This window comes from Pseudonaja textilis, chromosome 2, assembly GCF_049901715.1.
Source record: "Pseudonaja textilis isolate UNSWEBS1 chromosome 2, rPseTex1.2, whole genome shotgun sequence".
NCBI lineage: Eukaryota > Metazoa > Chordata > Lepidosauria > Squamata > Elapidae > Pseudonaja > Pseudonaja textilis.
The window spans coordinates 104,644,880-104,660,550 of NC_141991.1; the positions used below are offsets into that span (position 1 = coordinate 104,644,880).

Here is a 15,671-nt window from a genome sequence, read left to right on the forward strand (position 1 = left end):
AGTAATCACTATGAACATTCTGATGAATGCAACACTCAGAAGCAGTTTTTTTTTTTTTCTGTGTTGGAAAAATAATTCTTTATTTTTAGTTTTTCAAGTCAGGAAAGAAGATACCAGGGACACTTGTGGAGAATCAGGTTTTTCCTTATTAAAAGAACTGAACTATAGCAACTATACAGTTGGGTTTTGGCCATGTAGAACCACTGCCAAATTCACCCCTTTATATTTTATTTTGTATCTCTTTATCATGCTCACGATGGTTAGATGCATACTGTTTAGGAAGGTATTTGTCTTCTTGCTAGCTGACTACTTTACATCCTTATATCTGCTCAAAGCTCTTCTTGCCTCATTCAAATGGTGTTTCTACTCTTTCATTCTGAAATGGTATCATTTTTTAAAAAGTGTTCTAACATCTGAAAATAAACTGCAGGATTGCATATATTTTATACTGTTTGTTGTTGTGGTAGGTACCTGTCACTTTAAGCAGAAGAACAAACTTAAATACAGAAGAATAGAAGACAGGTTAAATATTGGGCTGGAAACTAGATAAGACCTGAGCTGCATGATTAAGGGAGAATGTCAGGGTTATATACGTTTACAACTTCAGATTTAAACTCTCAGTGGGCTTATTCCAATAAGCTCACCTCTAGTTTACAAAGTCTCAGTGAGCTAGTGGTAAGAGAGGAAGTGCTCCAGAACAAAAAGTATATTATATTTACCCTTTTTTGTTATAAAACTCGATGAACCTGTTTATGGAAGTTCCTAGGTCTATTAAAGAGGTAAAAAATCAGGCTATCACAATTCAGCTTTTGCAGATTTCTGCCTGATTATAACAAATTTATGTGGTTATAACTTTCTTATAAATTATAAACAGAAAATTGTTTAGTAAAAAGTCCCATCCTTTTTACATGCATCACAATGAGATTTCAATGACATGAGATGAGTCTGTAATCAAATGGTTGTGGGTACCATCTTGGCCTTTATGATTTCCCTTTTATGCCCAGACATTCTTGGGGAGTAAAATATTTGCAATCAACCTTTCAATATTTGCCTTTCTGTGCTTTAATGAAGCCAATAGCTTTTTCCAATTAAAAATGGGGGAACGCATAAAAATCTACTTAAACCAGTCCCAAGAGCACAGATCAAGTTTAGTGCTCGTCTAATTTAAAACCCCATAAATGTCCAATTGTATTATTGAGGAAGATCTGTTAATTCAGGAAGAAAAGACTTGCTAAGACCTGGTCATCTCTGTTGAAGTCCTATTCTGCATTTATTATCTTCCTTTGATATAAAGAGTAATTCAACTTGAGGTTTGAACGTATTTTTCTTTCATTTAAAAGAGAGTGCTTATAAATATCATTTCTGCTCCTGAGAGCGGTGCCAAAGATAATTACGTGCAGCTCTGAGCGTAGCATGCTCAGAGCGAAGTTCACTTATCATCTGTCTCAAACCATTACAACACAAGAGATTGTTCAAAGGAATGAAATTCACAAGAGAAGAAGACAACAACAACAACAAAAGACTCTTCTTGGATATCCTCATCAGCAGGGGAACTGAGGGCAAACTAGAAATGCAAGATTATTGAAAAACAACTTATATTAATCAAATGCTCCATTACCAAAGTAACAACCCAACCTCCCACAAGAGGAGCTGTGTAAGAAAATTATTCAGCCAAATACAAACACACTACAGCAACTCAAATCATCAGAAAAAGAAACACATTACTAAACAACAGCTTCCAACAAAATGGATATCCCACACAACTTTATCAAAACATTCAACCTACTCCAGCCCAACCAATCAAGCAATAACACTAGGATAACAAAGGATAACACTACTATACATCAAAAACATCTCAAAACAACCAGTACAGTTTCTCAACTTTCAGGGAATAACAGTAGTACACAGATCAACTTATTGGTTTGACCTTGACTGCATTGTGTATTTGGTTAATTTATTTTATCGGTTATTTTATTTTTGATTCTACATAAGCAAATGCCTAAGGAAAAGGGTAGAAGCACTTTTAAATCCACATCAAAATATCATTCAGAAATAGACTGAATTCATAGGGGTATGAGTAGGAGGTAGAGCAAAATTGTTGTAAAGTCTATGCAAGTATTTCACCCTGTTATTGAAGAATGAATTTACTTAAATGGATGAGATTTTAATATTCTCCAGTGAATAAGATTATGAAACCTGCTGCAGCTCAGTGGAATATTTTGTAAAAATACAGTCTGTATTAATTCATTATGATATAATGAGTTATTTTAGACCTAAAGGGAACTTTTATATATATTTAAATAGTGAGCAAGAAAAAACATACGAATGTTTGTAGGCCTTATTTTCTGCCATAGGGAATTGAAATAATCATCTGAATGCTACTAAATTGTAGATTATCAACCTAGTCATTCTAAGTTCTAAAGATCTTACATAAAAAAAGGATCACGTATTCTCATTTAAAAAAGGCTTACAACAATCCAATACAGGATTGGACTTTTCATACCTCCTTGTGCTGCAGATACTCAAGAGTACATTACTAAAGTTTTTCTCTTTGATGATTATTGGGGTGGGGGGGTTCCTAGAAGAATGTAGAATCTCTAAGATTCAGAAAATAGTCTACCTCTGCCAGACAAAATCAGAAACTTCAGCTTAATCTGAAATAAAATCATGTTTCACATTAGCCACTGAGAAAATAACTATATCTGCACAATATAGTCTTGATTCATTCTGGATTAGGTATTGTGGAGTTCTTTCTTTCTTTCTTTCTTTCTTTCTTTCTTTCTTTCTTTCTTTCTTTCTTTCTTTCTTTCTTTCTTTCTTTCTTTCTTTCTTTCTTGATATTTCATTACCCAACTAGGTAACATTATCAGAGCTCTGAGTAAACCACCAAGCTTAGAGATAGGACTCCACAATTCAACCTGGAGCTGCATATATTTTCTTCTATTGGAAATAGATATGTTTGGATTTGTCATTTTTGAAACAAAACTGATTTGGTATGGGCTAATTTGAAGTTCTCTTTAGGAGAAAAAATCTATAATGGGAAACATTGAATGGCCTCCTCCTTCATAGCAAGAAGAACAGACCTTTCGGGGACATTATACCCGCCTCATTTCAAACTAGATACCTCCAGTGGTTTCACTAGAATAGGTTTTTGAAATATTGAGTATGAAATTCTTGAGGCAGGGAGAGCAGAATGGAGGAAATAAAAGAAAGAAACAAGATGTTTGAAAGAAAAAAAGAAAAAAGTCTAGCTGCCTCCTCAAAAAACACCTTTGGGACAACCATGACATGGATGACTGAGAATCTCTACAAACTTTTAACTATGCAGTTTGCGATGAACATCCTTCGAATGGTGTGGGAGTATGAACAGATTTCCAGAAAAATGGCAGACTACAGGAACCATTAGCACTACTCAGGTGACCCCGAGGACACAGATAAACCTCCAAGTGCTTCAATGACCCTCAAATGACCAGCTGTCTGCAAGGAATATAAGTCCTTCCATTCCCCACCATCTAGTCAGAGCTGAAGAAGCTTCTTGGATGAGAAGCAAAACATCTTCAAAGAAAAAACAAAAAAGTCCAGTTGCCTTTGAAAAAGCACCTATGGGACAGCCATGACCTAGATGATTGAGAATCTCTACAGACTTTCAAATAAGGAATGTTGGTGGGTGGGATCTGCAAAGATAAGATTCTGGAGCCTTGAAAGAAATGGCCTTTGACTGAGACACTGAGGTGATAAAATATATATGGGGAAAGACAGGGGAAAGACAAAAGACATCTTTTTCTAATTGGCCTTGCATACATAAGAAATAGTTCTTTGGTCACCAATACAAAAGAATAGAAGTATTTTGAATAATTTTGAAAAGCAGGAACTACCCAAAGACCTAATAGATCACATGATAGGTAATAAGAGGACACTGAACGGCTGTCTAAGCCATTATTAAGGGCCCCTGATCCAAGCAGTGATGTTGCAAGGAAGGAATGTGTAATAGAGAGTTTTATATCCAACTAATCTAAAAAAATGCTTTAAAAAAACCACACCTAGGGAACCGAAGAGAAAACGGAAAGGAAGGGAAGCTAGTTAAGAGGGTATAGTATTGCACTTGGCTCAAGATACAGAAAACCCTCAGCACTATCCTTTGGCTCTTAGTGTCACCACTAAATGTCTAATAAGTATAGCTTTGTGATAGAATAAAGCAATTCGTGAAATTATAATTTGGGTTAGACCAACAAAGGATTTAAAAGCCTTGAAGCTCTTGGTTTCCTTTAAACGGAATAATTTAATGGAATGAGTTCACTCGGGATGCTTTTATAAAAAAGTGTTGGCTGTTGTTGTTTTTTAAAGTAAAATATTGTTTCTGCTTCTTGGGAATCTCTTGGGAACAACTTTTGTGCTATGTGTTAAAGATAATTTTTATGCAATTGAAATTCATTCCAGCGCAGCTAAGGCACAAGAGAAGCCCTCCATTACTGAAACTTAGGCAGAGTTGCTCCTGCATTCAGTTGTTTTGAGGAGGTTCAGTGTTTTCAGCGACCAGTAGACTCCACTTCTCCTTTTGAACATGGCTCTAGCAGTCCTTCAAAACCTCAACATCTGCTGAACAGTGACAGCCCCACCACTGTGTCAAGTTATGATATGGGGATGGCTTGTTTCCCAAGATCCTTGGCCTCTGGGAAGATGCTTACTTGGAGATAAGATGAGGAGAATCTACAAAAAGCAGGAAAGTGAGAATCCTTCTGTCCTCTTTCTCCCTTGAAAACCAGAATAGTGCTGTTTGTAGGTGAAGGGAGTTAAACTTTGCTACATCTAAAGGTTTCATTTTAGTGGTTAATAAGGAGTAGCTGCAGGGACACTTAGTTTCTCTATGTGTACCTGAATACATCCCCTGTAATACAATTGAATTGGATTTCAGTCACATGTTGCATATATTTAAATAAATAATACTTTCTCCTGCCAATCCATTCATATCTTTGCCCTCACATCTAAACTATCAGAGTCAGAATCTTCCAGCGAACCTTCAGGTCAGAACAGCCTGGATGTTGCTTTCAATTGAGGAGCTTAAGTGATTATTTGTGCTAATCTTTTAAATGTCAGCCTTTCTCCTTTATGGCAAGCATCACAAGAAGTTAAATGGATTAGTTATCAAGAAGATTCAAAAGGAATCAGACTGAGGAAAGTTGATGATTAAGCCATCACAAAGACATCAGATACTGGAGAGCAGACTCTGCCCTGTCTCTGCCTCCTTGATATGATTGGTTGGAGAGTTTGAGAAGTGGAGATGGCAGCATGGCTACATGATTAAACTGATCATTTTGCTTTATATACCCTGCAGAAACTTAATTGAATCACCTCAGTGGTGGGATTCAATTTTTTTTACTACCGTTTCTGTGGGTGTGGCTTAGTGGGCGTGGCAGGGGAAGGATACTGTAAAATCTCCAATCAGAGTTGGTATTTGCCAGTTCTCCGAATTACTCAAAATTTCCGCTACTGGCTCTCCAGAACTGGTCAGAACCTGCTGAATACCACATCTAGATCATCCCAATTCTGCAACTAACCAAACAAAGGCAATAAATAGCAATAGCAGTTAGACTTATATATCGCTCCACAGTGCTTTACAGCAGTCTCTAAGCAGTTTACAATGTCAGCGTATTGCCCCCAACAATCCTTATTTTACCAACCTTGGAAGGATGAAAGGCTGAGTCAATCTTAAGCCCATCAGGATTGAACTCTAGACTGTGAGCAAAGTTAGCTGGTAAAACTGAATTCTAACCACTTCCCTTAGTTCTGTTTATTTTAATTTACTAAATTCCCTCCCAGAGTAAAGATTCAGAAGTTCAGGATTTGGGGAAGGATATTTCTTCTATATTATTTACCAGTCAGATGGATCTCCTCACTTCTTTCTCAGCCAGCTTCCATTTTATTTACACAGCAGGAAAGAACAGACAGATTTTTGCATGATTTCCCCCCTATTGATAACATAAAGCAATTAATTTCTTTTATGTGTTTTTCTCCTTAGCTTTTCACTATCACCACATCTACCAACCTGAAACTCACAACCAACATTTTTCCTTCAAGTAAAGATGTTCTCAGATCAGACTTGATTTCCAGATTCCTCATTCTAGATTTGAAATAGACTTCTGCTACATTCTTCTTGGTGGGATCTAAACTAGGTTCCCCAGTCTTGAGATCCCCAGGTGGTCTCTACACAAGTGTTAATTAGAGTTGACCCTGTTTTATTTCAGAAACCAACCAACCTAGGCTAACTACTCCCAACAATGGATGCTCTTGCTTTAGGAGTTGTTCCTTTTAATCAGTCTTAGACTAGCTCCTCTCCATCTCCTTCTTCTCTCTTTTAGGCTTGGCTAATTTTGGTTTTTCTCCTAACTGTTCTCTTTTCTATAATACCCTGATTTAGAAAAATATATTTTGGAATTAATTCCTTCAAATTACCCTTACTGAAAAGGAAAACGAAAAAGCAAAACAAAATTTTTCTTCAAAATTTTGGTTGTAGTCTCTAAAGTATCAGATTTTTCTTTTTTCTTTTTCTTTTTGTTGGACACCACAATACCCTGCATGTTTATGTGCAGCTGAAATCCAGGTAATAAGTATGCATGAATATAAATTAGGATTTTTTGTAACTTGCCATTGGGAGGAGCTGGATAGCTCTCATAAACTCTAGGAAAATAATGAGTTTCCTCTGTTACAGTGCTGTACAAATCTAGTGAGTGGAGTGAAGCTTTGCAGTGTGGGGGAATGTATACAAGGCCCTTGTTTAAATGATGAAAGCAGCTGTGTCTCTGTCTAGCTTTACACGGCTGATTTGGACTCTGTTTTCTCCTCATGTGTATACATTCACAGCCATATTAGTTTTCTTTTGAACTAGAGAGCGGAAGGGGTAATAGAGGTTTTAAAAGGGAATAGCATCTTTTTATTTTAAATATCTTTATTAAATTTCAGAAACAAACATTTAATTACAAACTAACATAAAGGGAAAACGAGGAAGGGAAGGATTTTTTTTTAAAAAAGAACTTGTGCTGTCCTAGTTGATTATGCTTGGTAAAGGCATGTATTGTTCTGGACTCGAGATTTTCTAGTTACTAGTAATGGGATAATCACTCCCCCCCACTTCCCCCTCCCAGGTGGTATTCAGCAGGTTCTGACCAGTTCTGGAGAACCAGTAGCGGAAATTTTGAGTAGTTTGGAGAACTGGCAAACTACCACTTTTGACTGGAAACTTTACAGCATCCTTCCCCTGCCACGCCCACCAAGCCACACCCACAGAACCAGTAGTAAAAAAAAATTGAATCCCACCACTGATCCCTCCGCTCCAATTTTATAATATTGAAAACCAGCAAATGCCCCCCTTGCTTCCTGACCAAAAAAATCTCAAGGTTTCTCCTGCTGCATGGAGAAAAAACTAGAAAATCACTTTCCATGTCATACTGGAGATGACTGTTGTTCCTAATGAGGCAATATCTATATTTCGCATGAAGTAAAAAAAAAAAAACACAGTAATGGCCCTGCTGTGCATTGACTTGTAGAACCTGGCAAGGTAAAAGTATTAGAACAAAACTCCCGCTAAAAAAAAAAAAGATGCAAAGCACACCTTCAGTTAAATGAGAAACATTGCAAAAATGTCACAATTTCAAAATGCCATAATTCTCTCACAGCATTGCTACAGATTACTTAGGATATTGGGTTTTTTTAAAATCACAGGATAAGAATACTAGTATTAAAGTGCTTATGGCTATGTTTTTTGGAGTTCCCCAAACACACCCCTCAAGGGTCCTTGAAATCAAAATTATTTGGCAACTATTGAAGATACAAACCTTTAAAACAATGGCACTCTTCTCTCTCTCTTTTTTAAATTTGTTAAAATATATAGGGCTTTTTATGATCAATATTTTATTTATGTTAACATCTAATGAGTTTAATACAGTTATTTTTACATGGATTAATTAATAAATATTCCATGAATGCATCAATTTCAATTTATAATATATGGAAAATATAAATATTACCAAAGCTCTTTTGGAAGTCCTGCATAACTTTTAAAAGTAGCAAGTGGTCGGTCCTAAGAGCAAAAAGTTTTTTTAAAAAAACCCCACTATTTATGTAGCGATGACAATATTATAGGTTGCTTTGTAAAATGTTTTGTGCCCCAAAATGCTGGATCTCATAGATGAACGAATGAATAGGGTTTCAAAGAAATGAATAGGGTTTGCACAGACACTTCTTACTGAAACTTTCTGTCCAGCCATGAAGCATGGCTCTTAAAGAACCTGCTTTAATTCTTGTTTATGTTAACAAACAAATGCTACACAGCAGCTTTATTACTGCAGAGATGCTATATTATATTCTCTTTGAGTTATTTTCATTGAACAATCTTTATTTTTTGTTTATGTCATCTTCAGGTAGTCCTCAACTTACAACAGTTCATTTAATGACCATTTGAGGTTATAATGGCACTGAAAAAAGTCACTTATGACCATTTTTTACACTTATGACCATTGCAGCAGCCCCACTGTCACATGATTGAAACTCAGATGCTTGGCAACTGACTCATATTTATGAGTCGCAGTGTCCCAGGGTCACGTGGTCCCCTTTTGTGATCTTCTGACAAGCAGAGTCAATGGGGGAGCTATATTCATTTAACAATTGTGTTACTATCTTAACAACTGCATTGATTCACTTAACAACTGTGGCAAGAAAGGTCATAAAATGGGACAAAATTCACTTAATAAATGTCTTGCTTAGCAACAAAAATTTTGGGCTTGATTGTGGTTGTGGTTATAAGTTCAGAACTAAATGCCTGTATTTATAATATTGCCACACAATATTTGACACTAGAGCTGTGCATCTTTAAAAAAAAAAAAGCTTTGGAAGAAGTGTTTTGGACTGTTCTACTATTTATTAAAATGACCCCTGAGAGGGAAGATGAAACATTTGTGGGGAAGAAAGAGGGATTGCTTTAAGATTCATATTAACATTAATGATTCAGTTCCATAAAGCAGTCACAGCACTTTTTCCTCAGGTGCAAATTATATATTTGGAATTATTTTTGAAGCACAGAGAACGACGCTTGACATTATCAGTGAAGAATGTGCTAGGGGTAAAGGCAAACAGATTTGAATGTGTAGGTGTGCATAAAGTGGTTTTATCCACAAACTCACAACTGTCAGTCCTGAGAAATCTACTGGACAATATGTACCCAAGTTTTTAGTCCCTATATATGAATTTAGCTGATACGAATTCAGTAGAAAGTCAAACATTTCCCTCAAATTCGATTTCCACAAAATTGCTACCTGCCTTCCAGCTGAACCATAAAACAAATTAACACATTTTTTTTTATTCATACCTTTATCTCCCAAATAATTCTGCTTAGTGAATACTGTTCACAATATGAATAATAAAATTTCAAGAAGCAAAACTTACAGTGACATATCACGGGTTGTATGAAACACAAAAGCTTTTTTCCCCCTGATTTACTATGATGACAAATCATCAAAACTCTAAACCCAGCATGTATCTCTTCTACAATCCCTCCCTTTCAAATGTAATGCTTGCTTTCTTCTTCTGACTTTGATGACAGTTGATTTCGGAAGTGTGCTTCTTTCATCATGGGCTATTACTTCCCCCTGGAATGGGTGGAAGCATAAAAGTCTCTGTACAATGCTGGCTGGTTGTTGACAAAGATCTCCCGGAAATCCTTTGAAATCGGTTCCTTCTCTGGAAGTAGTTGCGGCTGCTGTGAAAAGAACGCTGCCTGTTCCTCAAATATTCTTTGTAGTTCTTGGTCAGTAAGGTGTAGAGGAAAGGGTTGATGCAACTGTTGCTGTAGGTCAGGCAGGTGGTCAGGTAGTTGACATTCCTAGTGGCTTTAGGAGACATGGGAAGAGGCTCGTAGTACTGGAAGATCAGCTGCCAGATCCAGAATGGCAAGAAGCAGGCCCAGAAGACCAGCACAATCGTGAAGATTAAGTAGAGGACTTTTTGGTTGGGTAGCCGCTTGGTCTCTTTCAAGGAAGTGGTCTGGGACACCCAGTAGGTTCTTGCTAGTCTAACGTAGAGATACCCAATGACGACACCAGGGCCAACAATGCTGGTGCAGAAGAGAATGGTGATGTAGATCTTGTAAGACAATTTGCTCCAGGTGGGGAGACAGATATCCTTTTCCCCTTGTACCAGCTGGATCATGATCAGCATTGGCAGAGTGAGAAGCAGAGATGCTACCCAGATAATGAGGGCAATCGCTTTCCGATAACTCTTTGACCTCTTCACAGTGTCCAAAGGTTTCAACACCGCAAAGTATCTCTCTGTGCTCATCACCATCAAGGTGAAAATGCTAGCATGCATAGTGAGGAAATCCAAGCTGAAAAGGATTCGGCAACCTGTATCTCCAAAGTACCATTCCTGAACGAAATAAGTCCCCACAATGAAAGGGATAGTGAGAAGGTAGAGCAGGTCTGCTAGGGCCAAGTTGATGATGTAGATGTACATGGAGGCAGAGGACCTCATGCAATGGCACATCACAACCAAGGTGTAGACATTGCCTGTCACCCCAATTACGCACATAAGAGACAGGATGGTCCCAATGGTGCAGGTAGCTACAATGTCCTCCAAAGAGCTGGCAGAGAAGGCCTCACCCCATGTGTTGTTGGAAGAAATATTAGGGTTACTCCTGAGCAGACTGCCAGTTTCTGTGTCTGTGGCCACTCTAATGGTGGAGGAGATGGTGCCATCCATTCTCATAAAAGTTCTAGCTTTACATGCCTTGAGCAATCAACAGCAAGCAATATTTGACTCTTCGAAGAGAAGAAGGAAGGAAGTACCGTGTAGCTGAGATTAATTTATGTTGAAATGTCAGAAACATCTGTGATCTTCAGCCTTGTATTTATTCTAGAGAAAGGGCAGAAAAGACACTGTAAGGCAGAATAATGCAGTGCTATAGCTTTTTTGTTTGTTAGGCTTTATTTCCCAGGCTTATTAGTAGTTGACAGTTTTTTGTGTGGGGGTGGGGGGGGAACGGAGAGGGGATGTTTGTTTGCTTTAACCTTTTTTTTTTTTTCAATTTATTGTTCATCCAGCTCTGGCCATCCAGCTATCTTTAATAGAAAAAAAGAACAGCTTTACTGGGTTCTAAAGCATTTGCCTCTAGAATCACTGCTCCACATCTATATAGCCGGAATGAACAAGTCTAATTATTATAGCCACCATTATATTTTAGTAAAAGAAACCTAAATGGCATTTTGTAAACATTAACTCAGTCTATTAGTGAATTAACTGCAAATACAATTTCTTTGTGGCTAAGGATATAACTAGATATGGCGCTACTCAAGTTTTCCCTGGTCTCATTTCTGGTATGACACTGCCAGAATTAACCACATCATTCAGATCTGACTACACACCTTCCTCCTGCTTTGTTTTGCTTTCTCTTTTGAATCTCACAAAAAGAGTTCTGTCCTTATCTTCAAAATCTCTGATGTCCTTATTCTTACCTTCTTACCTCTTACATTCCTCTAAACATTTTCTGCTCCTTCCTATGACTCCTCACTTTTTCCTTTACTGCTTGATAAATGATATGTCAACTCTCCTTCAGGATTCTGCCACATGACCACCAGTTTTATTTCCTTTTAAGCCCCTGTTCAAAACCCACCTTTTCAGGGAACTTTTAAAATAGTTCTGTATTCTAATATGCAGCTCTATCAAGATATACTGTATGCAACAAAAAGATTTTTCCTTTGCTTATTCATTCTTCAGTTTCTCTCTTCCTTCTATTTTCTTAGATCTATTTAGATCTTAGATCTATCGATTTTAGAGTGTAAGCTCCTTGGGGAGCTGGGTTTATCATATCTGATCCTTATAAAATGCTATGTACATTGACAGCACATTATAAACATCAGTAATTCATAATATCTGTATGGTATGAAATATGGCATGTCTGGGGCAACCTATTGTTATTTTTAAAGCAATTCAAAATCATAGTAACTGTGTTTAAAATCCATGTTCCACTCAGCACTGTTGCAGTAGCAATGGGGTACAATTGCAGCTTGCTCTCTATCAGCCCTTAGAAATTACCTTCCACAAATTTGTTTGGTCTTGCAAACCTACTGACCTAGAGGCTATCAGCAAATTTTATGACAGTAAATTCCATACAATTATGATAATCTGCCTGGAGTTCATTTGAATAATTTGTTATCTTGAGACCTGAAAGCTTCAGCTCCATGAAATTGATTGGCTGTTAATCTCTCTCAGCCTAGCTTACCTCACAGTATTCATTTATTTGCTGTATGGCTTCCATGCAAATTTGCAAGGACTTGATTGAATGCCCAATAAAATTCACCTTGCAAATGCTGACTTATAGGATCACACCACACACACACACACACACACATACACACAGGGGGTAATAAATCAGACAACTGATTAATATAAATAAATAACTAAATGGGGATGTGGATAATACTGTAAGATCTATTCCCAAAGCAATATTAATTTCAGAGGGAGATTTATGGAAGAATTAATTAATTCCCTGTTTAGGCCCAACAATTCTCACCCTGCCAGTACGTTCTTCTCTATTTGCTTTTAAAACAACAGCAGCAATCACATCTTCACCCTCCTGTATGTTAAATGTATTTAAGTTTATGACTCTTTTGACCTCAAGTATTATAGCATTGGTATTCTGCCAAAACGATTCTAGGTTTACTGTATCACTTTGGTCAGTTTGGAGAAAGATTAAAAAGATCCAAGCAACAATTCCCCTTCCCTCCCACCACGAGAGCAGAGCAACTCACTGTGCTGAACTGATTTTACAACTGAATCAGTTTGTCAAATCAAATTTTCAGCATGCCCGGGAAGGTCTAGAGAAACACCTCAGCAGACACTGGATATAGCTGAGCTTTACATTTTACATTAACCCAAGCACATCACACATTTTTTCAAGCTACTTAGAAATCTATCTTTCATCTCAGTCAGTCATTCAGTCAGGTAAACCATCCACATTTCAAGGGGTTGCCCAAAATAAGGGGAGAAAACAGCAAATAAAGTAAACATATAAAAATCTAGAATCAAACCTGACTTCAGTGAAATCCAGTTGATGAGGTTTCTTCTTGGGCAATAAAATAAAATAAAATAAAATAAAGGGGTGGTGAAAAAAACCAGCAGACTTAGCCAGAATGTGACTAAAAGATCTTTTGCAGACAAAAAGAAGCAGCCTGGGACCCAAAAGCTTAAGGCATTTGGAATGGGTGTGCGGAAAATAGAGAGGGAGAGCCAAGTATGTTTGAAATCTGTGCCCTCCCAATCTCCACATTCACTTGTGCTTGCTATTTATGCTGCTCGATGACGCTCAGCATTGTGGAACTGCCTTTGCATAGCGCTAGGTAGGGTTACTTTGAAGAGAAGCAACATTTCAAAAATCGGAGGCAGCCCTCCACTGCTGAGTCCTTGCTGGCCCAAGAGACAGCGAGTCACATAAATGATCTGGGCTGTTTCTTCCTCTCCAGAAGAAGCTGGGGAGCCATATTCCAGCTCCTTTCCCTACATGGTGCCTGGGTATCTCTCTATTCATAGCAGACCCTTTGTGAACAAAAACAGTGTTAGTAAAGCATTTTTTCCCTCAGGGAGGGGAGGGGGTGTAATTTATCAACAAAGGTTTTTGGTACTGAATTTAAATTTTCAAAACGGCTGAGTCTTGGGTCAGAAGCCTTACAGTGTACTCTTATGGATATTATAAAGGACCTATCATTTTGATTATGAAAAACGGTTCTCTGTGAAAAAACAGTTCTCTGACTTGTTCTGATCCCTTTGTGTTCTTAAAAAAAAACTTACGGCAATTTTTTGAGTGGGGGCAAGAGAAAGAGGGAAAAAGAGAAAAAGAGCAATTCTTTGTTTCTTACAAAAAAAAAAAAACTCTTTTACGTAGGGCCCCAACCACATTGTCCTCCTTCCCCTCTTGTGTAGTGTACTCATTGTGGACAGCATGATGGTTTGGTGACTCCAATAAAAAGATACAAGGGAAAAGAATCGGCTTTCTTGGTGGTCTATTCCTTAGGGAGTCTTGGCTTTCTCTCTTCTGAGAGCCTTTGGATAGAGACATTCTTATTCCCTGAAAAAATGGCGAAAGCGTCATTGTTTGATGGTGCCAGCAAACATTTCATGTAACATGACATCCTTGGTGTTAATTACTCTCCCCTTGGTAGAGGCAAATTTGAAGGCTTCTAACAAGACCTGGGAATGAAGCATCCTTCACTATGTCCGGAGTTTTGCAGTTCAGAATGCAGTGATATAATCCAGATAAACAAGCTGCTTAGAGTCTGCTCTTCTGAATATGATTGTGGGCTTTTCCACATTGCTGCCTTAAGCTGCAGAGTATACTGGTTGGAAACTAAGCCAGCTTAGGATATCCTCTTCTGCCTTTTGTTTCTTCTTCTGATTTGGTCATGCTGATCTCCTGATCTTCTATCCAGATTGTGTTTACCCTGGTTCCATTTTTTTCCATTGATCATGTGGTTTCTATGGACAGATGTTTGTATGAGCCTTCTCTATTGTCTTCTGTCTGCCATCTTTCCTTTTGGTGCACTTACTGATGGATGGTTAAAAATAACAACATAGCTCCCCCTCTTTTCCATTGACATGGGTTTCCTGTGACATGAGTTGAAAGGGAAAACATGTTGATTGATTTGTATTTTAACAGAGTAACAGAATTGGCAGGGACCTGAGAGGTCTTTTAGTCTAACCCTCTGCTCAAGCAAAAGATCCTGTGATGGAACACCCACAACTTTTGGAGGCCAGCCATTCTACTGACTAACTGGAATGATTAATTCTAACTGGAAGGGTTAATTCTAACTGTCAGGAAATTTCTCCTTAGTTCTACATTGGTTCTCTCTTCGATTAGCTTCCATCTTGTGCTTCTTGTCTTGCCTTTAGATACTTTAAAGAATTGAGCCCCTCTTCTTTGTGGCAGCCCCTCAAATATTGGAAGACTGCCATCATGTCACCCCTAATCCTTCTTTAAATAGTCCAGTTCTTGGCAGAATTCTGGTCTGTTTCTCCTGATTAAAAGAAGAGAAAGACTGGTTGGTGTGGCGCCCACCTTGTACAGTTCCTCAATGAAAATGATTTAAAAAGCAAAACAACAGTAGAAGGCAGTGGCCAACATTCCTACCACACTTTACGGTATCCAATTTGCCTACATGAAACAGATCACAGCAGGACACCTGCCATGTGTGCTGCCAGAAGTAAAAAAAAAAAACATTGCTTTTGACACGTAGCAGAAAACGATGGTCAGAGGTTGCCTTCCCAGTCGGTGGAGGGCTGGTAGAGAACACAATGTGCATTCCTGCCATCAAGAAAAGGTCTATGGCCCATACTCCCACCAGGACAACAGCTTCTGTCCAGAGATGACAATTCCATCTCTTTTGCAAAATGTGCCATATGTGGCTGCTTTGGGACAGCTAAACTCATACCGAGGGAGAATATTTTCTAATACTGGAGGCTTAGCAGAGTTGGTATTCAGCAGGTTCTGACCAGTTCTGGAGAACCGGTAGCAGAAATTTTGAGTAGTTCGGGGAACCGGCAAATACCACCTTGACTGGAGATTTTACAGTATCTTTCCCCGCCATGCCCACCAAGCCATGCTCAAAGAACTATTAGTAAAAAAATTTGAATCT

General features: G+C 38.0%; 1 protein-coding gene and 1 long non-coding RNA gene across 3 annotated transcripts; one reads left to right on the top strand and one right to left on the bottom strand.

The window, feature by feature from the left end:
- Positions 1–1,342: 1,342 nt before the first annotated feature.
- On the top strand, positions 1,343–6,089 carry LOC148126987 (uncharacterized). The gene is made up of 2 exons (XR_015741785.1): positions 1,343–3,663; positions 6,017–6,089. It is a non-coding gene; the product is annotated as an uncharacterized LOC148126987 (long non-coding RNA).
- A 2,778-nt stretch (positions 6,090–8,867) lies between these two features.
- On the bottom strand, positions 8,868–13,301 carry UTS2R (urotensin 2 receptor). Of its 2 annotated transcripts, none has more exons than XM_087924772.1 (2): positions 13,074–13,301; positions 8,868–10,899 (listed from the first exon to the last, which is right to left on the bottom strand). In XM_087924772.1, the coding sequence occupies exon 2, from the start codon at positions 10,750–10,752 to the stop codon at positions 9,619–9,621; it is 1,134 nt and encodes a 377-aa protein (XP_087780898.1). In that variant the 5' UTR covers positions 10,753–10,899; positions 13,074–13,301; the 3' UTR covers positions 8,868–9,618. The 2 variants fall into 2 exon arrangements, with proteins under 2 accessions (XP_087780898.1, XP_026557490.2); XM_026701705.2 differs by having other exon boundaries at positions 8,992–10,899; positions 13,079–13,223.
- Positions 13,302–15,671: the final 2,370 nt, after the last annotated feature.

Excerpts from the sequence above, each read along its gene's own strand:
- UTS2R (XM_087924772.1), bottom strand. The coding sequence starts at position 10,752 with ATGAGAATGGATGGCACCATCTCCTCCACCATTAGAGTGGCCACAGAC.